The 24997-nt window shown below is 33.7% G+C and overlaps 1 protein-coding gene across 2 annotated transcripts in view; it reads left to right on the forward strand.

The window, feature by feature from the left end:
* The window catches only part of TOP2B (DNA topoisomerase II beta), a 66787-nt gene that overhangs the window by 11368 nt on the left and 30422 nt on the right, over positions 1-24997 (forward strand). The window contains exons 2-15 of one of the 2 annotated variants that reach the window (XM_054483090.2): positions 7944-8099; positions 9619-9709; positions 11014-11077; positions 15064-15209; positions 16064-16161; positions 17249-17461; positions 19377-19550; positions 20597-20698; positions 20808-20945; positions 22450-22588; positions 22919-23076; positions 23237-23362; positions 24297-24407; positions 24490-24595. In XM_054483090.2, coding sequence (XP_054339065.1) covers positions 7944-8099; positions 9619-9709; positions 11014-11077; positions 15064-15209; positions 16064-16161; positions 17249-17461; positions 19377-19550; positions 20597-20698; positions 20808-20945; positions 22450-22588; positions 22919-23076; positions 23237-23362; positions 24297-24407; positions 24490-24595 — 1822 coding nt within the window. Of the gene's footprint in view, positions 1-7928; positions 8100-9618; positions 9710-11013; positions 11078-15063; positions 15210-16063; positions 16162-17248; positions 17462-19376; positions 19551-20596; positions 20699-20807; positions 20946-22449; positions 22589-22918; positions 23077-23236; positions 23363-24296; positions 24408-24489; positions 24596-24997 lie in introns of both variants that reach the window. The other variant, XM_054483089.2, reaches the window with a different exon arrangement.

Genomic DNA, 24997 nt, shown 5'->3' on the forward strand with positions numbered 1-24997 from the left:
AAAGTGCTATTGAACTGAGTTTGCCAGTATTTTTGGGGGGATTTTTTGCATCAGTCTTCATCACGGGTATTGCTGTGTAGTCCTCTGGTTCTGTCTTCTAGTTTTTATATCAGAGAAATGCTGGCTTCATAGAATGATTCTGGAAGTGTTCCCTGCCCTTCATTTTTTGGTAAGAGTTTGAAGAGTTAATTCTTCTTTGATTATTGGGTAGAATTTTCAAGTGAAGCCATCTGGTACGGGGCTTTTCTTTGTTGGGAAGTTTTTGATTACTGTTTCATCTTCTTATTTGTTATAGGGCTGTTGAGATTTTTTATTCATGTTTCAGTCTTGGTAGATTATATGTTTGGAATGTATTCATTTCTTCTAGATTATCTAATCTGTTGCCATATATGTGTTCATGTAAGTCTTTTATAATCTTTATTTCTGTGACATCAATTATGATGTCCCCTTTCGTTTCTAATTTTAGTTATTTGATTATCTCTTTTTTTCTTATGTAATCTAGCTAAGGGTTTGTCAGTTTTGTTAATTTTTTCAAAAAACAAACTCTTGGTTTCATTGATTTTTTTTTTTCCTCATTGTTTTTCTATTCTCTTTTTTATTTATCTTTGTTTTAATCTTTATTTCCCTTTATTGATTTGGTTTAGTTTCTCTTTTCCTAGTTCTTTGAAAGGGTCTAAAGTTAGGTTGTTAATTCAAGATCTTTACTGATTGTTAATGTTAGGTGTAATACTGTTTTAGCCGCATTACATAAATATTGGTCTATTGTGTTTTTGTTTTCATTTGTCTCCTGATATTTTCTAAATTCGCTTGTGATTTCATCTCTCACCCTTTGGTTGTATGAGAGTGAGTTGTTTAACTTCCACTTATTTGTGGATTTTACTGTTTTCCTTCTACTACTAATTTGTAGTTTAATTCCATTGTTGATGGAAAATATACCTTATGTGATTACAGTCTTCTTAAGTTTGTTAAGACTTGTTTTGTCACGTAACATGTGGTCTATGTTGGAGAATGTTCCAAGTGCCATTGAAAAGAATGTGTATTCTGCTGTTGTTGATTGGAATGTTCTGAGTATGTCTGTTAGGTCCAATTGGTCTATGGTGTTGTTCAAGTTCTTTGTGTCTTTATTGATCTTCTGTGTGGTTGTTCTATCCATAACCGAAAGTGGGCTAGTGAAGTCTCCTACTATTATTGTGTTGGTCTCTCTCTCCCTTCACTTCTGTCAGTGTTTGCTCATAAATTTGGGAACTGCAATGTTAGGTGCATATCTTATTGGTGAATTGACCCTTTTATCATTATATAAAGTCCTACTCTGTCTCTTGTGACAGTTTTTGTCTTAAAGTCTATGTCGTCTGATGTAAGTACGGCCACTCTCTTCAGATTCCAGTTTTATGGAATATCTTTTTCCATCCTTTTATTTGTAGCCTTTGTGCATCTTTGGATCTGAAGCAGGTGTCTTGTAAACAACCTGTAGTTGGATCTTATTTTTTTATTCCATTGGCCAATCTATGTATTTTATTTGGGCACTTAATTCTTTTTTTTTGAGACGGAATCTCCCTCTGTTGTCCAGGCTGGAGTACAGTGGCACAATCTTGGCTCACTGCAACCTCTGCCTCAGGTTCAAGTGATTCTTCTGCCTCAGCCTCCCAAGTAGCTGGGATTACAGATGCCTATCACCATGCCTGGCTAATTTTTGTATTTTTAGTAGAGATGGCGTTTTACCATATTGGCCATGCTGGTCTCTAACTCCTGACCTCAAGTGATCTGCCCACCTCGGTCTCCCAAAGTGCTGGAATTACAGATGTGAGCCACCGCTCCTGGCCTAATTTATATTTAAAGTAATTATTGACATGGACTCACTATTGCCATTTTGATTATTGTTTTTATATGTCTTATAGCTTTTTTGTCCATCTTTCCTCCCTTGCTGACTTCTTTTGTGTTTCATTGATTTTTTTTTTTTAGTGACATGTTTTGATTTTCTTCTGATTTCTCTTTGTGTATATTCTACAGATATTTTCCTTGACTTTACCTTGCAATTACATAACATGTCTTCAAGTGATAAAAATAAATTTTAAATTAGTAACTTCAGTTACATACGAAAACTCTTCCTTTTTTCACCTCTTCCCTCCCCTGCTTTGTTTTTGATGATACTTTACCTCTTTTTATATTGTGTGTATTTTAACACAGATTTAGAATTATTTTTTATGCTTTAAAAAATTCTATACTATATTTAAGTGATTTGTATTACTGTATTACAATACTAGAAGATGCCATATTTGTCAGTATACAAATAGTCTTCAAAAAGTTCATGGAAAATGTGTATTATGAGAAAATTGTGCATGGATTTCAAAATTTTTTTTCTCAAAATAAACTTGTACTAACTTGTTACAACATGTCTGAACAAAATCCAGTTTGAGGTACTAAGAAGGATAAGATGTCATTTGGAAAAGAGCCCCTGTCAGAGCAATATGAATTGTGCTAAAATTGAAGCAAGAACAAACATCAAGTTTATGAAGAAGCTTAGGTGGAAGAATGGTAAAATCATTGATTTACAATATGTTTACAGGGCCAATGCCTCAAATAAATGAGCAGTTTACAGATGGATAACTTCTTTTAAGAAGAGACGAGATGATGCTAAAGATTTAAAGATGAAGCCTGCAGCAGCAGACCATTACATTAATTTGTGAGGAAAAGATTAATCATGTTCATGCCCTTATTTAAAAGGACCAATGATTAACAGCAGAAACCATAGCTAACACCATAGATGTCTCCGTTGGTTCAGCTTCGACAATTCTATATGAAAAATTAAAGATTCACAGACTTTCCACTCAATGAGTGCCAAAACCATTGTGCCTAGATCAGCTGCAGACAAGAGCAAAGCTTTTAATGGAAATTTTAAACAAATGGGATCAAGATCCTGACGCATTTCTTCAAAGAATTGTAGCAGGAAATGAAACAGGGCTTTACCAGCATAATCCAGAAGACAAAGCACAATCAAAGCAATGGCTACTAAGAGGTGGAAGTGGTCCAATCAAAGCAAAAGCAGACAGGTCAAGAGCAAAGGTCTTGGCAACAGTTTTTTAGGATGCTCAAGGCATTTTGCTTGTTGACTTTATGAAAGGCCAAAAAACGATAACATCTGCTTATTATGAGAGTGTTTTGAGAAAGTTAGGTTAAATTTTAGCAGAAAAATCCCCAGGAAAGCTTCACCAGAGTCTTTCTCCATCATGACAGTACTCCTGCTCGTTCCTTTCATCAAACAAGAGCAATTTTATGAGAGTTTTGATGATAAATAATTAGGCATCCATCTTATAATCCTGATTTCGCTCCTTCTTACTTTTTTTGTTTACTAATCTTAAATCTTTAAAAGGCACCTATTTTTTTCAGTTGATAATGTGAAAAGACTGCATTGGCATGGTTAAATTCCCAAGACCCTTGGTTCTTTAGAGTTGAGCTAAATGGCTGATATCATCACTTATAAAAGTGTCTTGACCTTTATGGAGCTTTTGTTGAGAAATAAAATTCATATTTTTTATTTTTATCTTTTGATTCCATTTTTCCAAGAACTTTTTGAAGTCTCTTTGGACTTTACCAGGGAGTTGTGTATTTTTGTGTTACTGTGTTGCTATTTTTTATCCTTTTGCTTTAAGGGACTCCCTTTATCATTTCTTGTTGGGCAAACCTAGTGGTGATGAACTGTTCCAGTGTTTGTTTATCTAAGAAAGTCTTAATTTCTACTTCATTTTTGAAGGGCACTTTTGCTAGATACAATGTTCTTGGTTGGCAGTGGGTTTTTTTTTTTTTCAGTACTTCAGATATATTCTTCTAATCCCTTCTATCTTGCAAGGTTTCTGCTGAGAAATTGGCTAGTAATCTAACAGAAGCTCCTTTGTAATTGATGATTCACTTGTCTGTTGCTGCTTTTAAGATTGTCTCTTTGTCTATGACTTTTGACAGTATAATTATGATGTGTCTTGGTGTAGTTTTCTTTAGATTTATCCTTGTTGGAGTTCTTTGAGCTTCTTTGTATGTCCATTTATGTCCTCAGATTTGGAAAGTTTTCAGCTATTATTTCTTCAAATAGGCTTTGTCTCCATTTCTCCCTTTCTTCTCCTTTGAGGCTTACATAATGTATATGTTGTTCTGATTGATAGTGGCCCATAAGTTCTTTAAGCTCTTTTTATGTTTATTCATTCCTTTGCCTTTTTGCTCCTTTCCCTTGGCAATTTTGAAAGTCCTGTCTTCAAATTTGCTGATTTAAAAAAATTCTGCCTGCTCAAGTCTACTGTTACATCCCTCTAGTGTATTTTCAATTCATTTACTGTATGCTTCAGTTCCAGAAATAATGTTTGCTACTTCATCATAGTTTTTATCTTTGTTGATTTTTTTCCTTTTGTTTATGCATTGTTACACCGAGTTTTTATTTGTTCAACTGTACTCATTTATTTCATTAAGCATCCTTATGGCAGTTAATTTGAATTGTTTATATGGCAATATATTTCCATTTCTTTAGGCCCAATTTGTGGTGATTTATTTATTATTTGTTTGAGACAGGCTCTTGCTGTGTCACCCAGGCTGGAGTACAGTCGTGTGCTGATGGCTTACTGCAGCCTTGACCTTCTGGGCTCAGGCAATCCTCCCGTCTCAGCCTCCCAAGTAGCTGGGACTACAAGTGTGCACTGCCACACCTGGCTAATTTTTTTTTGTTTTGTTTTGCTAGAGATAAGATTTGGCCGTGTTGCACAGACTGGTTTTGAGCTCTGGGCTCAAGGGAGCTGCCTGCCTCAGCCTCCCAAAGTGCTGGGATTACAGGTGTGAGCCACTGTGCCTGGCTGCAATTTAGTTTTTTTTACATTGAATTGGCCATATTTCCCTGTTTCTTTGTATTGTTATTTTCTGTTAGGGCTTTGGCATTTGAAGTCTTAGCTAACTCTCTGGTCTTTGCCGTCTGGTTTCATACTGGGAAGACTTTCTTCATCCAGTTAGTCTAGCTAGAGAATCCTGAGACCTAACAAATCTTTTATGGGGATGCATCCTCTTTGGGTTTGTAATTTCTTAATTGAAGAGGTTTTCCTCTGTCCGTCTGTCTGCTCTCTCTGGTGTGTGTTTGTCTGCTTTACTTGTGGCCTCTCGTGCTGTAGTAAACTACAGTACTGGAGCTCCACCTTGTGTCTGTTTCTATACTGCAGGGTCTGATGCTAAACCAAAGCACTGATTGCTTTTGTTCTCAATGACCCTCAACCTGGCGCCCTGTTCAATGTCAGTACTTAGATTCGGTCAGGAAGTTTCTAGGGTAGCACTGCCCCCAACTGTTCCATTGGAGGTATATTCCTCTTCTGCTCCTCCCCAGGGAGAAGGTGGAAGTTGTTGTCATGTTTGTTTTTCTCAATCTTGCCTTGCTGGGGCAGATAGGAGGGAGGACATGAGCTTTGATGCTATTTTATGCTCACCTGGGGTGCTGGAACTTATCACAAAGGCAGTTGATTGTTTGTTATTGTTGAATCCCTGTCTTCATGGGGAAAGAAAGGCCTGGGGTTTCTTGTTTTGCCATCTGGCTGACCACACTCAAATGTTACCTGTTTTTTTTTAGACATTATCTTAGCGAGAATGGTAAGTCTTTGAACTTGATAGGAATTTAGTGGGTTCAAGCTTTCAGACTTTTTTTTGTAATATATCCATTTGGGAAAGGATGCAGGGGGGAAGAGGTGGTGATTATAAGTAAGGAAGTATGGAAAAAGTTGTAAATTCTTGAAGAAAGCATGAGGTGAGGTTTTACTTCTTTTTTTTTTTTTTTTAATCCCTGTGTGCCCTTTAGTTCAGTTTAGTTCATACAAATTAGATAGACATGAGCCTCTGGTTGAGTCTAATCTTGAAAATATTTTCTTTATGATGGGGTTGGTTTTGGAAGAGTATCCTGGAATAGGATAACATGTATGGTTATCATGTGTCCTCAACCTTTATGTCAATAATTGCAGACTTAGAATAGCAGTTCTAAGTTAATGGTAAAATGTTACCTACTTTCGATTCCATAGCGTCTGTCTTCTTTGAGTACTTTCTTAGAGTGTGATTTTAATGATTATGATCTTTGTTCTAACTATTTTGAGGCTCCATTAAAAAATAAATTATGATTTTATTGTTAGAATCGTTTCTATAAATTAACGTCACTGCGCCTGGCCCTTAAATGTAAATTTGTTTTTATCACAACTATTTCTTCATAAAAAGCAAAGAATGTTAGAAATCTGAAGACTATCTGGTATTTTAAAATAAAGTTCATCTTTCTGGCCAGCTAGTTCATCGTCTAACTTTTGCAGAAGTAGAATGTGAAAACTTTGTGAAACAGAATTATTTTCTTTTTATCCAAAGCTATTTTTAATTGTCTTTGAGCAGTGTTAATGGAAAAACTTATAAATTTAGGAATGTATAAGAATATAGTTTAAAATCTAGTAAAATGAGTTATTTTTAATACTTTTATTTTGAAATATTATTAAATCTTTAACTGTGTATAAAACTTACTGCATTGTGAAATTATAATTAATGTTTGAGTTTCCTCAGGATATATTCTTATCTTGGTTTAGACTTTCAGAGGTCATGTATTTTGATTTTTAAACGTACTTAATGATACAGTTTTTAAAAATAAAAACTTTAAAGAGGAATTGAAATTGCATACTGCTTGTTTTAATGCACAAAATCTCTGTATCTCCTATTATCTGTATTCTGTTTCTTTAATTTCTACTAAAATTTGAAGGCCTGTGAAGATATTTTAATTCTCATTGTGTCTTTTGAGTTATTTTTTGATTCTGAAAAAATAGGCCATCACAATATCTTTTTAGTGGGATGTCATATTTGTCAGCACTAAGGAATCCCAGAAGGAGAGAAGTATATTCTCTGCTGCTCTTAAGAAGACAAGGAAATTTGTAGACCTTGGAAATTTGATTTGACATCCTCATCTGCTGTAGGAATGTTTAAAATTAAGATCACCAACCTGTGCCTCCTTGAAACCGGTAGAGAAACTGGGATCAGTATTGGGACACCCAGAGCTGATATGTGAAGAATTATTGGCATGATCTACAAAATGTGTGAAATTTGAGGATTTTATAAGCCATTTCAGTCATATCAGTGTTTATTAACTACATAGGTTAATATTTTGTGTAGGTCATTTTTGTTTATACTGTAGTCTTCAGTAGCTTAATGGTGGGGAGCTTACATCTGGAAGCTTTTGGGGCTCCTGCGCCTAGCCAGGTTCAGTCGTTGTGATTCTGTAACTTCACCAGAACTCAAATTTCTTGGGAGGTTTTGAGGACCACAAAAATTAACTTGAGGCCAGGCGTGGTGGCTCACACCTGTAATCCTAGCGCTTTGGGAGGCCAAAGCAGGCTGATCACCTGCAGTCAGAAGTTCGAGACCAGCCTGGCCAACATGGTGAAACCTTGTCTCTACTAAAAATACAAAAAAAAAAAAAAAAAAAAAAATTACCTGGGCATAGTGGTGTGCACCTGTAGTCCCAGCTACTCAGGAGGCTGAGGCAGGAGAATCACTTGAAACTGGCAGGTGGAGGCTGCAGTGAGCCAAGATCACACCATTGCACTCTAGCCTGGGTGACAGAGCAAGACTCTGTCTCAAAAACAAAACAAACAAACAAACTTGATATCTTATAGAATTGGGAAATGTTTGTATTTTTGGATTGCTGGGGACTGCTCTAGTGATTCTGGTGACTATACCCACGTTTTGGGCTCAGTCAAAACTACAGGTTCATGTTGTATAATAAGAGCCAGACTGTCAGTAAATAGACCTGTGTTTTCTTTAGGATTTAAAAAAATCAGTGAGTCTGAAAGATAATTTTGTCATTAAAAAAGAAAACCCATGTCGTGTGTCCATACTCATTGTTTACCCCTTGGTAGGTTATTTAAATTTGATTTTTTGGTTAATTTTAGACTCTTTTTGATCAGAACAATGCTGCAAAAAAAGAAGAGTCAGAAACTGCCAACAAAAATGATTCTTCAAAGAAGTTGTCTGTTGAGAGAGTGTATCAGAAGAAGACACAACTTGAACACATTCTTCTTCGTCCTGATACATACATTGGGTCAGTGGAGCCATTGACGCAGGTAATTATTGCTAAAATTGATTGAAATTAGGAGATGTGCATCTAATATCTACTTTTTAATATGCTGATAAAGTTATTGTAATTACATGCTTCGGAAATCTGTAATTTCATGGACTACGGAAATCTGTAGTCATGGTCAAAGTAGGGTGAAAGATCTAGAAGTAGAAATGTATTTACTTCTTTTTGGGGATTAAAAACCATGAGAAGAGGCCGAGCGCAGTGGCTGACGCCTGTAATCCCAGCACTTTGGGAGGCCGAGGCGGGTGGATCACAAGGTCAGGAGATCGAGACCATCCTGGCTAACATGGTGAAACTCTGTCTCTAATGAAAATACAAAAAAAAAAAAAAAATTTTTTTACTGGGCATGGTGGCGGGCGCCTGTAGTCCCAGCTACTTGGAAGGCTGAGGCAGGAGAATCGTTTGAACCCAGGAGGCGAAGCTTGCAGTGAGCTGAGATCATGCCACTGCACTCCAGCCTGGGCGACAGGGCGAGACTCCGTCTCAAAAAAAAAACCATCAGAAAAAAGAAGTATAGAGTAAAATGGTGCCATATGAACTTTTTATGTAAGTCTTCCCCACCCGCCATCTCCCATCACCCCCCGACGCCCCCCCACCCCGTGTCTCGCTCTGTCGCCCAGGCTGGAGTGTAGTAGCGTGATCTCGGCTCAGTGCAACCTCTGCCTCCCGGGTTCAAATGATTCTCCTGCTTCAGCCTTCCAAGTAGCTGGGATTACAGGTATGCGCCACCACACCCGGCTAATTTTTGTGTTTTTAGTAGAGACAGTGTTTTGCCATGTTGGCTAGGCTGGTCTTGAACTCCTGACCTCAGGTGATCCATCCACCTTGGCCCCCCAGAGTGCTAGGATTACAGGCGTGAGCCACTGCACCCAGCCTTGTGAGTCTTTTTCATATTGTCATTAATGTTAATGGTAGTACCTTGCAGAATTTGTACATATACACTGACTATTGTTTACTGCTTACTGTGAACTTCTCTTACATATATTATCTCATTTGATCCTAACCATTTTGGGAAGTGGGTACTGTTGTCTCTATAGATGAAGAAAGGGAAGCTTACATAAATTTAAGTAACTTGTTCATATCTCTCAACTAGTAAGAACTGGGATTCAAAGTAGATCTCTCTGACTCCAAAGTCTTGCTTTGTTCGTATTATTTTACTCTGCTCCCTGTATTATAAAAAAAAAAAACATTAATTTTCCATTATTTATGAAAAGTAATATTTTTATTTTTTCAACTATTTAATACTGTTTCTAATAATTATTGATCTTACATTAAAACTGACTTTATAATAATACAAACCTGATAAAAAATGAACAATTTCTCAATTTTGAGGTTAATTTAATATGAATAGTGAAGTTGACTATTACTAAAGTTGTATATGTTTTTCTACTTTGCAGATCTAAGTATTCATATAGTGTAAATGACAGGATGTGGATTATACTATGAAAAATTGATATTAAGGATTTATTGAGTAAAAAAATTTTTTGAATTTTTCAATGCAGTTCATGTGGGTGTATGATGAAGATGTAGGAATGAATTGCAGAGAGGTTACCTTTGTGCCAGGTTTATACAAGATCTTTGACGAAATTTTGGGTGAGTACTTGCTTAGGATTTAATGCATGTTTCTATTAATATCATCATAATGTCCTTTTATATATAAAGCCAGACTTAACCAGTATAAATTTGAAAGGTGTATCTCTGGCTTTTATCCTTCTGAATATAAATGATCTTCAGAAAATTTATACCATGATCTGTAATGTTTTCATATCTCTGTTTGATCTTTGTTTCATTTTCTTCATCTATGAAATCAATGTGTTATATTTGTAATCCCATAGTTGGTCTGTACTCCTCTATGTGTAGTCATCTGGGATTTGCTAGCATCACGGTTACCTGGAGGCATCTTGAATATGGAGATGACAGGGACTGATTTTGCAGATTCATTGAGTTGGTGGGATGTGTAAATATGTTTTTCACCAACAAATCAGATATTTCTGTTGGGCAGCCAAGTGTAATAACCATTGCTGTAAATGATCTCTGTCCTCTCCAAATCACATGATTAATTAAATTATGTGAATGCCTAGTTGACTGCTAGGGAATGCTTGTACTTTGGAAATATTTTAACCAAGGACACTCCAGAAATTCTCTTGCTCTGCCACCTCATCAGTGCAACTTGAGGTTTCTTAGTGCAGTTGTATGGGTCTCAGAGCTTCTTCTGTTGGTATTTGGTGAAGAGATAAGAGATTAAAACTGGATTGCATTTTATACTTTAACTCTTGCCTCCATATTATAATTTTACTGTTTTAAGTTTATTACAAGTGTTTGTCAGGAGCATATTTCTTCTATGATTGTGTTCAAATTTCCTTGAAGCAGTGGTTAATGAATGCAAAAATATTTATATTGTCAGGTATAGTGCCTAGGATACAGAATTTTGATTTCTAAGGGTGTTAAAGACTTTTTCTTTGTAACTAAAAATGAACTGGTTTCTATTCAATATGGCTATAAAGTCACTAGTTTATTGAAAGTGATCAATAGACTGCAAATGCTTGTTACTAAGAGAAAATATAATTGAACAAAAGTTTTTACTTTTAGACCTGGATTTGGGTGTTGTAAAATGCAGGTGTTTGTTCTTACTTAATTTGTTTTGATTAATATGTATCACTAAAACATTTCCTCCTCTTTTTTTGTGGTGGAAAACATAACAGTAATTTGGTGTGATAATACAATTTAGGAATATTATTTGGAAAATAAGATTTTATATGAGAAGTTAATAGTAATTATTTTCATTAACTATTACCATATGTAGATGTTTATATTAAGCAGTGATGCACATACAGTTGTGTCCATGTATTTATTTATATAATTTTGTATATTACTCATTGAGATGTTTAATTTTATAGTTAATGCTGCTGACAATAAACAGAGGGATAAGAACATGACTTGTATTAAAGTTTCTATTGATCCGTAAGTATATTTAAAGTTTAATTTTTTATGCTAAGTTTTATTCAGATAGTCCCCAATTTATGAGTACTCAAATAATGTATATGGGTAGTACTCTTTTGTTTCCCTGTTGTTTGAGACTTTGTTATTTTTGCCTCTTTTCTGTGTCATTTATTGTCTTTTCTTCCAAAGAGCTTCCCTGTCGGGGCTCTTGGAGGCCATTTTTCTTTGATGCTGTGTGTGCTATTTCAGCTGCTGGAGTAATCACCCTATCTTTTCTTACCCTTACTTTGGAACTCAAGGCTAAGGGCTATTGTTAGTGTGATTCCAGTTATATTATACTTTAAATTTACTTTTCATGACTGGTGTTTGGAGTTTTCCATTATTTATGACATAATTTAATGGATTGGGTACTGTTGGTGTAACCAGTTGTTTAGCTAATTACATTACTATGGTGATTTTTATTATTTTTTTGTGTAGGATGAAGATGTATAAAAAATAGTAGCATTAAATCAGAAACATAGCTGTTAAATTTATCCTGTTTTTACCAGCATGCCTTTTGTAAAATATAACATTCATCCTTTGTAATTTCATTAGTAATTTAGCATGATTTTAAGATTTTTATCTAGTAAACATAAAAATCTAATAATTCAGGTATAGTCTTGCTAGTAATAATCTAATTTCAGTTAAGATTAGTAGTATAATAAAACTATAATTTGTATTTGGTTATACCATGAAGTTAACTACATTTTATATGAAAATGTTACCATATAACTGTGCTGTTGAGATTATTTATTTTTCTTCTCCATTTTTTTTTTTTAAATTTGGATTATTTCTATAATGAATGCATTCTTGAGAAGTTATATAAGGCATACAAGACATAAGTTACAACTCATACAGAAGTTTAAGATGGTTTCAAGGGAATTTTGGCTGTTAAGATTCCTTTTCCTTATTTAGGCAATTGTCAGTTAAAAACCGTATCTCCCTTCATTTATTATGTTTTAGGAGAGTAAGGAGTAATAGAAACTGAATGTTTGATATCTTTGAATTTTTTTCAAAATTGAACAATTCTAATTGAAAACTAAGAAAGAAAGGACCTTCCTTAAATACACTCTTGATGAACATAGTTGCAATTGTTTAGTTCTTTTATGTGGTTCTGGCCATATTAGTCCAAATATTTTAGCCACATTAATCCAATAAGATTGAATTTAAGAAATAGTGTAGAGCATGCCATCATAACAAAGTGATAAAGAAGTGAGCTAAGCCAGGTGCAGCAGCTCACACCTGTATTCCTGGGAGGCTGAGTCAGGCGGATCCCTTGAGCCCAGGAGCTCGAGACCAGTCTGGGCAACATGATGAAAACCTGTCTCTACAAAAAACAAACAAACAAAAACACCAAACAAACAAAAACAAAATTATCTGGGCATGGTCGTGGCATGTGCTTGTAGTCCCAGCTACTCAGGAGGCTGAGGCGGGAGGATTGCTTGAGCCTGGGAGGTCAGGCTGCAGTGAGCCATGATTGTGCCACTGTACTCTAGCCTGGGTGACAGATCGAGACCCCATCTCAAAAAAAAAAAAAGAAAAAAAAGACAACGAAGAAGTGAGCTATAAGACAACTCTGTAGACTGGATAAGGGCTCTTGGTTTATTTTACTTATCGGTTCGTTACAGATTTTGTACAAAGTGTAATTCAACATAATTCTAGTAATTCTAGTGCCTTTATCACTCTATTTTATACTCTGTTTTTAATCAACAAACATTTTTGTGTAGGCATAAGAGGGAAAATTATAACTAAGTTTATTTGCTTCTTAATGTCAATGAGGTATCAATTTTTTTCATATCCCCCACCTCATTTTAACCGCTTCTGCTAGAAAATTATTTTATTTCAGTATAAACAAAAATCCTTAGCTATTCCAAGAAGAAAAGGTGATGGTAGTATATTTTTTCACCCCTCCTTTCTTATTTGTTTTGTTGTTGACAAATCATTGATGAAAAATTGAGTCTTGATCTTGCCTTTAATTGAATTTCATATACTCCTAAAATTGGCAGTAGGCAAGCATTTTGTGAGAAGTTGCTGATTTGTATATTGTATTTCTGAGTTTTAACTATAACATTTTGTCTTTTGTGAATTTTGTCCCATAGTCATTTCTTACCACATATACTATAGAATTAGTATTATTTTGATTCAAATAAATGTTATTTCAGAGGTGCAATTTTTGCTTCAGTAAGATTTCTAATTTAAGAAGTCATTTTAAAGCTAAATTTAAATGAGAAAAAGCTGTTGCACTGTTTATCCAATTGATCCAGTTTTCTCTGCTGTCCATTTTTGTGTCCTTCGAGTTGCATTCTTTTTAACATTTTTGTATAGCAGATTTTTATTTTTGTTTGTACTTTTGTGCACATAAACTTCTTGTGTGGAGGAGAGGTTAAATTTTAATAGCTAATGGGCAAAGTATATAGGATATATAGTACAACCTAGCTCTTATTCTTTCTTTTCCTCCATAGTATTCTGTGATGTAGGGATAAAATTTAAGGAAAAGGTCATGGTTGTAAAGCCTTGAGAACAGATTAAATACAAGGGATGCCATGCAGAATTTGGACAGTTCTTCCAGAAGTTAGAGAACTTAGAGCAACTTCTTACAAGGGAGCTTAACACTTATTAAATAATATAACATAACAGTATTGAAACAATTTATTTGTGGATGTCTATCTGATTAAAAACAAATGTGGAGGCTGGGCGCGGTGGCTCACGCCTGTAATCCCAGCACTTTGGGAGGCCAAGGCGGGTGGATCACGAGGTCAGGAGTTCGAGACCAGCCTGGTCAACATGGTGAAACCCCGTCTCTACTAAAGATACAAAAATTAGCCAGTCGTGGTGGCGCGCTTCTGTAATCCAAGCTACTTGGGAGGCTGAGGCAGGAGAATTGCTGGAACCCAGGAGGCAGAGGTTGCAGTGAGCTGAGATTGTGCCATTGCACTCCAGCCTGGATGACAGAGCGAGACTCTGTCTCAAACAAAAACAAAAACAAATGTGGAAAGCATATTAACCAGAGTTGAAAATATTCCTCTAGCTTAAGTATTCTTTATTTAGAGTTGAAACTTTAAAACTATAGCTTTCAAAAAATATTGCATACTCATGCTAAATTATATATGTAGATATTTCTTTAACAAATGAAATCATAGTATATATACTATTTTATGTCTTTCCCTTTATTCGACATATTATAGACAGCCTTCCTTATTAACTTACATAGATCCACTTAATTTTTTTAAACTACTCGCAAGTATTTTATTATGTTGATGTGTCACAATTTATTTAACCTCTTGCCAACTGATGAGTATTGGATATTTAGATTTTCAATGCGTTTTTTCAGCCTAATTATTTTTGAAACTTTATTTGTAAACTATTAAATGCAGTATTCTTATTCCTAATTTTTATTGAAGATTGTCAGTGGAGCAAAGTTATAAAATTCTGAATAATTGTTTAGAGATTACAGAAATAAATACCAGATCTGAGAAATGATATAGATTGAAATTTTATAAGAGAGGTGAGTTTGATAGCAAGTTCCAATTTCATACTCAAATGGACTTAGAGAATGTTGAGGATGCCAGACGATTTTTTCTTTGAAATTGTGATGAAGATAATTAACTTACAGAATGCCTATTTTAATTACAGTACCATGTGCTAAACATGATGAAACCTTTTTTTAAGGTTTTCTCATGAGTATGTTGCCTTTTTTGTCATCCTGAGATGTTTAAGATCTGTAATTTTCCATTCCTTGCCTTTATTTCCTTCATAATCCTTCTCTATTAGTTATGACTCAGGGAAAGAAATGTTTGTCGACAGCGAGTATTTTCTTGAGAGATGAATCAGTGCCTTCCAGTTGATAATGACTAGTATCTTATAATCATTAAGGTTTATTCTAGATTACTTTTTAATGAATTAATTTATCTTTACTATTTTAAGCTCTAAATTCTGCTTTTTTTTTTCTTTTTTTTGTTTTTTTACAGTGAATCTAACATTATAAGCATTTGGAATAATGGGAAAGGCATTCCAGTAGTAGAACACAAGGTAGAGAAAGTTTATGTTCCTGCTTTAATTTTTGGACAGCTTTTAACATCCAGTAACTATGACGATGATGAGAAAAAAGTTACAGGTAAAGTCTGAATGGAATTTTGGTTGAAAAATACTGTTTTCTTAATATAAAATGTATAACTTACTAAGGAAATTGTGCAGTTTTGGTGTGAGAAAATCATTGTCAGAATTAATATTTATAAACTATCATGTATAAATATTGTCTTGGTAATAGTTTAACAGTGACATTTAAAAACCTTAAGTCTGATAGTACATTGACTTTATGTTAGAACTGCTGGAAGTTTAACTTGGCTGACAGTTTGAGTTTTGATTTAGAGATAGGACTGGTATGATGTCTATGTATATAAATTTGTTATTACATGAGCACTGTGTCTTTTGGTATTAAGTTACTTTTAAACTGTTTTCCTTAAGAAGGTCAGGATTGAAAATCTAGACTCTGTAAATAGAGTTGAAAGTGCTTTGACCAAAACCATATGTTTTCATACTTATTTATGTTGCCCAAATAGGTTGATAGGTTTTTTGTTTTGTTTTGTTTTGCTTTTTAAACCAAGGCTCTGGGAAATGATATAGATTAAAATTTTGTAATAGAGAAGCAAGTTTGATAGAAAGTTCAGATTTCATACTCACAGAGATTTGCTGGGTCATGAAAGATACAAAGCTTAATGCTTTTGAAATTGTAAAGACTGTGGTAAATGTACAAAATACCCATTTTAATTACACTACTATATATGCTAAATCTTAATTGTATCTTTCTTTAAATGGAAAAAATCTAAATATACTCTGGAATATTCAATTGGTGATTGGTAATGCAGTTGGTGGAACAGTTTTGCAACAGCCTTGCCCTATGGTGGTAAATTAACAAAGTTCCTTTAAAATCATTTTTACTAAACCTTTTACATTTAATTTTTCTTACAGGTGGTCGTAATGGTTATGGTGCAAAACTTTGTAATATTTTCAGCACAAAGTTTACAGTAGAAACAGCTTGCAAAGAATACAAACACAGTTTTAAGCAGGTATGCTAGAAATACATCTATTTCTTTTTTTAAAATAATGTTTTATTATTTTGCCGAGATATTAGAACCTTGGGTAAATTGCAGCGATGCCTGTATCACTTCATTTTTTTTTTTTTTTTTCCAAAGCATTATCCAAGTCAAATCATCAGAGTAAAGAGACATCAGAATGCCTGGGAGATTTAATATAAGCCTATTCCTCTATCATTCCTTTAAAATAAAGTGCTTTATTTAACAGACTTTATTTAATTTAGTTAAGTATTAGTGAAAATGTCCTGAACCTCACAGACTCATGTACATGCAGCCACTTAGTGTGTTTGAAAAATTCCTCAATGAATCATCAAATTTATATTTCAAAATTTTATTTTATTCTTGCAGGTCTATGAAAATGATTTGAAATTTTATATAAGCCAAAATAATTTTTATTTTAAATTTTCTTTATTGCTGTCCAGCAACCCCGTTGTTGAAGTAAGCTAAAATAATTTTGTCAGGAAAAGCATCATGCATGTTTATTTTTGTAAAAGTCTGTATAGTCGTGTTGAAGAATTTGAAAGAGATTTTGTTGGCAGTTTATAAAGTTGTACAGTTTAGTTTATTTTTAACATGAGATTATTATCACAGTAATACAGTTGCCCTCAGGAGGATTGGTTCTGGGATGCCCTTTCTATACCAAAATCAGGAGGATCAAGTCCCTTATATAAAATGGGGTAGTATTTGCATATAACCTATACACATCCTCCCATGTACTTTAAATCAACTCTAGATTACTTATAATATATAATACAGTATAAATGCTATGTAAACAGTTATGCTGTATTTTAAAAATTTGTATTTTTTATTGTTATTTTTTCCCAAATATTTTTAAGCTGCAGTTGGTCGAATCTGCAAATGTAGAACCTGTGGCTACCCAAGGGCTGACTGTATTTACTACTTTTTTTTTGTCTGTAATATTAACAAGGATTTGTTTGGTTTGTTGTGAAGTTGGAAAATTGATATAGTTTGATAAATGAATGAATTTAATGAGCGGAGTCTTTATATATTATGAGATATGGAAGCATTATAGAAATATTTGAATTTTTTTCTTTTAAAGACATGGATGAATAATATGATGAAGACTTCTGAAGCCAAAATTAAACATTTTGATGGTGAAGATTACACATGCATAACATTCCAACCAGATCTGTCCAAATTTAAGATGGAAAAACTTGACAAGGATATTGTGGCCCTCATGACTAGAAGGGCATATGATTTGGCTGGTTCATGTAGAGGGGTCAAGGTCATGTTTAATGGAAAGAAATTGCCTGTAAGTGTCCTGTAAAATAGTTTTAATACTATGTTATTTTATAGAGAGAATATTGTTGGGTCTTCCTTTTTTAAAGCTCATCTGGTAATCTCTTTTACTGGTGTGTTCAGATGATTCACATTTAAAGTGATTATTGATAAATTTGGCCATTATTTCTTCAAATAATGCTTCTGTCTTGTTCTTTCCTTTCCTTCTTGGTTATATATATATTACATTATTTGATACTGTCTGCAGTTCTTGCATGCTTTGTCTATTTTATTCACTCTACTTCCTCTTTTTGTATTGGTTTAATTTCTATTCCCCTCTCTTCAAGTTTAGTTATTTGCAATCTCTGCATCAAGTTTCCTGAAGAGCCTGTCAAAGACATTCTTCATGCCTTCTATGTTTTTTATTTTTAGCATTTCCATTTGATTATTTCTTATAGTTTCCATGTCTTTGCTGAAGTTGCATGTTGTCTACATTTTCCATTAGATACTTTAACATACTAATTAATTGTAGTTATTTAAAATACTTTATCTGATACATGTTACAACATCTGTGAGATACTTATTCTGTTTCTGATAATCGCTTTATCTTTTCAGATTGCTTTTTTCTTGCCTTTTGGCATGCCCTGTAAGTTGTGGAAAACCAGATATGTTTTGTAGATATTGAGGTAAATAAGCATTAGTGTGGGACTTAGGTTATATTTACCCAGGAGATAGCCTGTGTTTGAAGTTTGTTTTTGCTGTAGTTATTAGTGTTGAGGTTTGTTGCTGCTGTGGGTACCAGAGACTTCCAAATTCTTTCTTGTTTTTATCTTTCCCCTTGGCTTAGGCCCTTCTTTTTGAGCTGCCCCTCAGAGGTGATCAGTCTCTTGCAGCTCTTCCAGCTGAAACCCACTGTTGTTAATGGAAGCTTGGTAGCATGATGGTAGATTTTGGGGGAGATGTTCTCTAATGTCTGATTACATCCCAGTCTTTAGAGTGCATGGTGAACCTGTATCTCAGGGTTTTGACCTTTATAAGTTTATGCCTCTCCTCCGTAGGTAAAGACTTTTTTTCTGCCCTCTATTCTCTTTCCCCAGCTGCAGCAGGTTTCCACCAGTGTTCTCAGCCTATGTCCTTGAGGTTCCCTGCCCTGCAGAATAAGCCTTTTTTTTTTTTTTTTTTTTTTGGTAAGGGAGATAGATCTGGGTGGATTTCCCAGTGACTACTGTTTCTCTCTCCCAGCTAGCACCATGGGAGTGCAGAAGGGAAACCATCTCTAGATTCTCACTGGTCTTCCCTATGAGAATTTGGTTGGTTTTCTGGAGGAAAAACCTGCAAGAGTATGAATGAATGAACTTATGACTATAGCCCCTAGAAGCTTTATGCATTCAAACTAGTATACTCTCTTCCAGTAGCAATTAGTCAAAATTTCTAGTTTAATGTTCTTACTAGCTTATTAAATATCTGCCCCAGGTAAGCAAAAGCTTAGGTTTTGTGGTCTCCTACAGACACTTGTGTCTCTCCAGACTTTAGGATGGCCAGCTCGCCTGTGATCTCAATTCTTCAATGGGTTCATGAAAAACCCATTAATTTGTTGTCTGATCACCCGTTTTCTTACAAGGATGGAAGCTTTTTTTCCTACTAGTTCATTATCTGTCTGAACTGAAACTGGAAGTCTACCTTATTTTAAAATAGAAATTTCTGAAATATTTTATAACAATTTACATGTCCCTTCACATCCTCTTTTGGTCAAGTACACACACAAATGAATTTCTTTTTTAAAGGTCAAGGGTTAAGGAATAGATCTGGGAAATGCCACTAAGGTTTGGATCGGTGCATTTAGAACTGTTGTAAGTGAGAGGAAATGAAAGTATACGTACTTAAGGTCATTCACCTATTTGAGCTGCCAGTGTAAGATTTTTAATTGTTTTTGGTTTTTAAATTAATAGGTAAATGGATTTCGCAGTTATGTAGATCTTTATGTGAAAGACAAATTGGATGAAACTGGGGTGGCCCTGAAAGTTATTCATGAGCTTGCAAATGAAAGATGGGATGTTTGTCTCACATTGAGTGAAAAAGGATTCCAGCAAATCAGCTTTGTAAATAGTATTGCAACTACAAAAGTAAGTAAGCAAATTATTTGTTTCCAAGTCAGTGGTAGAACAGTACTTCATTAAAAACTACAAAACAAATAACAATATCGACAACCCCCAAAAAACCCAAATCTGTTTTTGTTAAGTAAGAATTGACTTATGAAAACGAAAATCTATTTTCTATGAAATTGCTGTATTAAAATTTATTTAAACATTCATTTAGAAATAAATTTATATGATTAGTGTTTGTAGTTGAACATATTTATATTTTATGAAATTTAGAATAACAAATTCCCTTTTCTGTAACTTTTAGCCCCACCTTCCCCAACCTCTGGGGAGAGGAGAGGGGGCTGGTGACCGAGTTAAAAATCAATTATGGCTATATGATAAAGCTCTGTAAAAACTCCTGAACAATGGAGTTCACAGAACTCCTAGGTTGGTGAATACATTTGAGGTGCTAAGAGGGTGGCATGTCTGGGTAAGGCGTGAAGCTTTGCGTACCCTTTCCCCTATACCATGCCCTATGCATCTCTTCCATTTGGCTATTATTGCTGGATCCTATATAAAAAACTTGTAAATGAAGTAAGTGTGTTCTTGAGTTCTGTAACCTGTTCCAGCAAATTATCATTCCTGGGGAGTGAGTCATAGGTTCGTTAGAAGTACAGGAGGCCTAGGACTTGTGACTGGCATCTGAAGTGTGGGGAGTTCTGTGGAATTGAGCCCTTAACCAACCCTAAATACTTGTGCTAATTCCAGGTAGTTAGTATCAAAATTGAATTACATCATTGAACATCCATTTGGTGTCTGGAGAATCAGAGAATTGGTTGCTGGTGTTGAAAGCACCCCAGAACTGGTGTTAGAATTGAAGTGAGGAAAAAAAACAAATAAAAAAAGAAAAAAACCACAGCGGTTGGTTTATTGGCTCTGTAGCCAAAATATCTTATTTTTTTAAAATCTCAACTCTTATTCTGAGACTCCTATTACTACTCTTTTAGAAAATAGGGTTTATAATACAGATAAAGTATTTTGCTACTTTACAGGATTTCAGATTTCATATATATATTTTTTTTCTTTAGGGTGGACGGCACGTGGATTATGTGGTAGATCAAGTTGTTGGTAAACTGATTGAAGTAGTTAAGAAAAAGAACAAAGCTGGTGTATCAGTGAAACCATTTCAAGTAAGGGATGCATTACATATTGTATATGATGCATACATATGCATTATATATATATTGAATTACTAAATATCAGCTCTGATGTTGACTTTTTTTGGTATGTTTTCAACAGGTAAAAAACCATATATGGGTTTTTATTAATTGCCTTATTGAAAATCCAACTTTTGATTCTCAGACTAAGGAAAACATGACTCTGCAGCCCAAAAGTTTTGGGTCTAAATGCCAGCTGTCAGAAAAATTTTTTAAAGCAGTGAGTAAAACTTGTATTTTTTTTATTGTTGTTATTAAGAGTTGATAGATAGTTTTCTTGATTTAGTTTGTGATTAGTTTCTTTCATCATATTAACTGTGGGTATAAGCATGCTTGCACTACAAACTAATATGCTTAATTTGATAACTTTAAAGGGTAGACTTTAATGTTTCCTAAAACAATTGTTTTGCCAAGAACTAAAGTAGGGAATTATGTAACTAATTGCATTTTTACCTTTGCATTGACCATTGTAAAGGTCAGATTTCCCCTAACAGATGTACAGATCCTTATGCAACTCTTTCATCTTTTCTACTCTCATTTCAACTTGATCTGCTGATTCTTATCTTTACACATGTTTAAAAATTGTGGTAACATATGCATAACAAAATGTAGTATTTTCTACATGTTCTAAAATTGCTTTGCTTTGCACATAATTTTTTTAGGTTACCTTAACTTCTCTAAAATAAGGTGAGAGCACAAATAAATAATGAAGATGAATCAATCACAGCCTCTCCTCTTTGGAATTTTGGTGGGGAAATGCTGTATAACTGCCCTAGAACTAGCGTATTTCTCAAATTCCAAAAAGTAGATTATCAGAAACAAAAACAAAAGTTGTTTTTTAGGTTCTAACTTAAGGCCTGTAGAAATAGTACTTTTGGATCTAATCTTAATGAATTCTGAGTACAAATTATGCTATATTAATGCTTTCCCAAATTTCTGTCCTCATAACAATTGTTTCCTTGATGAAGTGATTTGATTTTAAATTTTATACTTTTTCATTTTAGGTGCACTAAGTTTAAATTTGGCAACACAGTTCACCTCTTTTGTTTATGTCTTAAACATTCCAGAAAACTGTTTTATACACCTAACATCAAATCACCCAGGATGATAAAAAAACTTTTAGGACTTAGAGTTGGAGATGCTTAACTTTCTTTTCCTTTTTCTGTCTGGGTTAACATCTTGCCACAGATTGATTCACTGCAGAGTACAAACAATATGTAATATTGAAATCTTTATTACCAAGCTATTTAAAGAATGAAAGTCTATTCAGAAGTTACCAAGGTTATCCTAATGTTCCTTTTAGGTTAATACTTTTTGTCATAGTGAATTAAAGACTCACATTTTGTATAGAAGGATATCAGAAATGTCAACGTCTAGAGTTGGCCAGCTAGTAGGTTCATGTGTGGATCTGTTTTCACTGTGTTAATTTTAATAAAATTAATTTGTAACAAGAGCAATGCATATTCCTCACAGAGTTTATTATAATAGAGTGTTTCTCATATGTAAAAGTTATCCTTTTTCAAGTATTTATATTTTAGCTTTAGTTTTACTGTAGTTGAGTAAAAACTGATTAGCATGTATCATGATGCTTATCACCATTATTGTTTTGCCCTAAAATACCTTAAAATTGCACAGATTCCAGGTCTTGCATTAGGGTCCTATACGTTTTAGCTAAATGTATGAATTTTCAGCTTGTTTGTATACCAATATTCTTTTATTTTTAGGCCTCTAATTGTGGCATTGTAGAAAGTATCCTGAACTGGGTGAAATTTAAGGCTCAGACTCAGCTGAATAAGAAGTGTTCATCAGTAAAATACAGTAAAATCAAAGGTATTCCCAAACTGGATGACGCTAATGATGCTGGTAAGATTGATATTTTTAAATAAGATTTTGATTTAAGTTTCACTTTTATTTAGTACAGAATTTTTTTATTTTCTACATATAGTTAGACTATGATTTTCCATTCAGAGTATAATTTTACTTCATTGAAATTATCACATACACAGCATATTACTAATTTTCAGGGGATAGGAATTTAATAAAATATACTTAATATTTATACTGAGCAATAATGTAAAATAACTTTTATAGTCTTTCACTGTCAGCATTCTAATGTTAATTTTCTGACTTCATTTTTCTCATCAGTGAAAGTATGAGAAATTTTTACTATGTATAATTTTAAATTTCTCTCAGGTGGTAAACATTCCCTGGAGTGTACACTGATATTAACAGAGGGAGACTCTGCCAAATCACTGGCTGTGTCTGGATTAGGTGTGATTGGACGAGACAGATACGGAGTTTTTCCACTCAGGGGCAAAATTCTTAATGTACGGGAAGCTTCTCATAAACAGGTATGTGTATATATATATATATATATGTATACACACATGCACACATACATATGACATTTCTAATACTTTACTAAACTTGTCAAATTTTTAAATGTAATTTCTGACTCATTGTATATTTCAACACTTCAAACTACTTTCAACGCTTTTCCTTTTTGAACAGATCATGGAAAATGCTGAAATAAATAATATTATTAAAATAGTTGGTCTGCAATATAAGAAAAGTTACGATGATGCAGAATCTCTGAAAACCTTACGCTATGGAAAGATTATGATTATGACCGATCAGGTTGGTTTTAAAGTTACCACGTATTTCAAATTCATGTCTTCTTCAGATTCTCCCTTTAATATTTGTTTTATGAGACTTGTCCAAAGATAGTATAACTGAAAGTGATTATACATCAAGAGGAAAAAATGAAAAAACCACGTCATTCAGTGGAAACATTTGTATGAAGCACATTTTACATTATCTAATTTTTGGGGTAACAATCTTATGGGTTACTTAAGAGTATTTTAAAATGCAATATATATGAGGAGAATATAATACAGTGTGGTACTATGGCAGCCTACCTACAAGTAGGAACGAAATTATGGAATTAACAAGTAAGAAAGATTAATGATAAGGGTTAATATTTATACATGATGGCATGATTTGGAATGCACAAATACCAGGAGGACTTAAATAGTAAAATGATGGTAATCAAAAAAGAACTAGAAAATTGAAAAGGAAGAATTTCAGATGCGTTCAACTGTTTTCTCTTATGCACTCTAAAGTATTTGTAGAGAAAATCTGCAACTGAAAAAACTGCTATTAATATATAGTTTTAAGCAGAAATTTTCCAATTTTTTATCTAGAGAAGACTTGTGAATATCTGTATTACCTGGATTTCCCTACCATTGCCCATTAAGGTGGCATTATTACCATGTTTTATTTTATGTATTTTCCATCCTTAAATTATTCTTTTAGTGAAATCTGGGGAAACTATAAAACAGATAAAATGATAATATATTTTTATAATGACAGATTCAGTCTATTACTACTATATTCTTTATTTGCTTATTAAGAAAAAATTTAGTATGATCATCTTAATAGCATCTGTAAAATGCATTTCTAAAATTCAGAATTTTGGTTTTTTGCATTCACATGTTTTAAAATTTGTTTATGTAAGTAATCATTTTATAGAAGTATTACAAAATTTTTTACTTTACTAACATTTATTTAGGATCAAGATGGTTCTCACATAAAAGGCCTGCTTATTAATTTCATCCATCACAATTGGCCATCACTTTTGAAGCATGGTTTTCTCGAAGAGTTCATTACTCCTATTGTAAAGGTACTCTTTGCATTAATATATTTTTATATTGTTGTCTTAAAGGGTAGCAGAAAAACTAATTTTTTTTTTTAATTAATTTAAGGCAAGCAAAAATAAGCAGGAACTTTCCTTCTACAGTATTCCTGAATTTGATGAATGGAAAAAACATATAGAAAACCAGAAAGCCTGGAAAATAAAGTACTATAAAGGTTTGTATTTTAAAATACTTAGATTTTAAATACTGATATAAATGTATTCTTATGAAAGCATTCTAAAAGACGTCTTGAAAGTTTGACTATTTTAGACTTCGAAAATAGCTATCACTGATTTTAAAATATTGTTATAGAAAAATGTATGCAAGTAGAATAGTGTAATAGATTCCATTGAATGGGATCACCATTTCAATGGCCAGTCTTGTTTCCTGTAAACCTCCTTTATTGCCACTCCATTAGTTTGAAAAAACTTCCAGACATTATAGTCTAGTATTTCACCTATAACTACTTCAGTATGTATTTCTGAAAGAATTTTTTTAAGTAACCCATAATACCATTATCATAACCTTCTTTAATATCCTATTGTTGTTGAGACAGGGTCTTGCTTTGTCACCCAGG

The sequence above is a fragment of the Pongo pygmaeus genome, chromosome 2 (assembly GCF_028885625.2).
Source record: "Pongo pygmaeus isolate AG05252 chromosome 2, NHGRI_mPonPyg2-v2.0_pri, whole genome shotgun sequence".
Classification (NCBI taxonomy): Eukaryota; Metazoa; Chordata; class Mammalia; order Primates; family Hominidae; genus Pongo; species Pongo pygmaeus.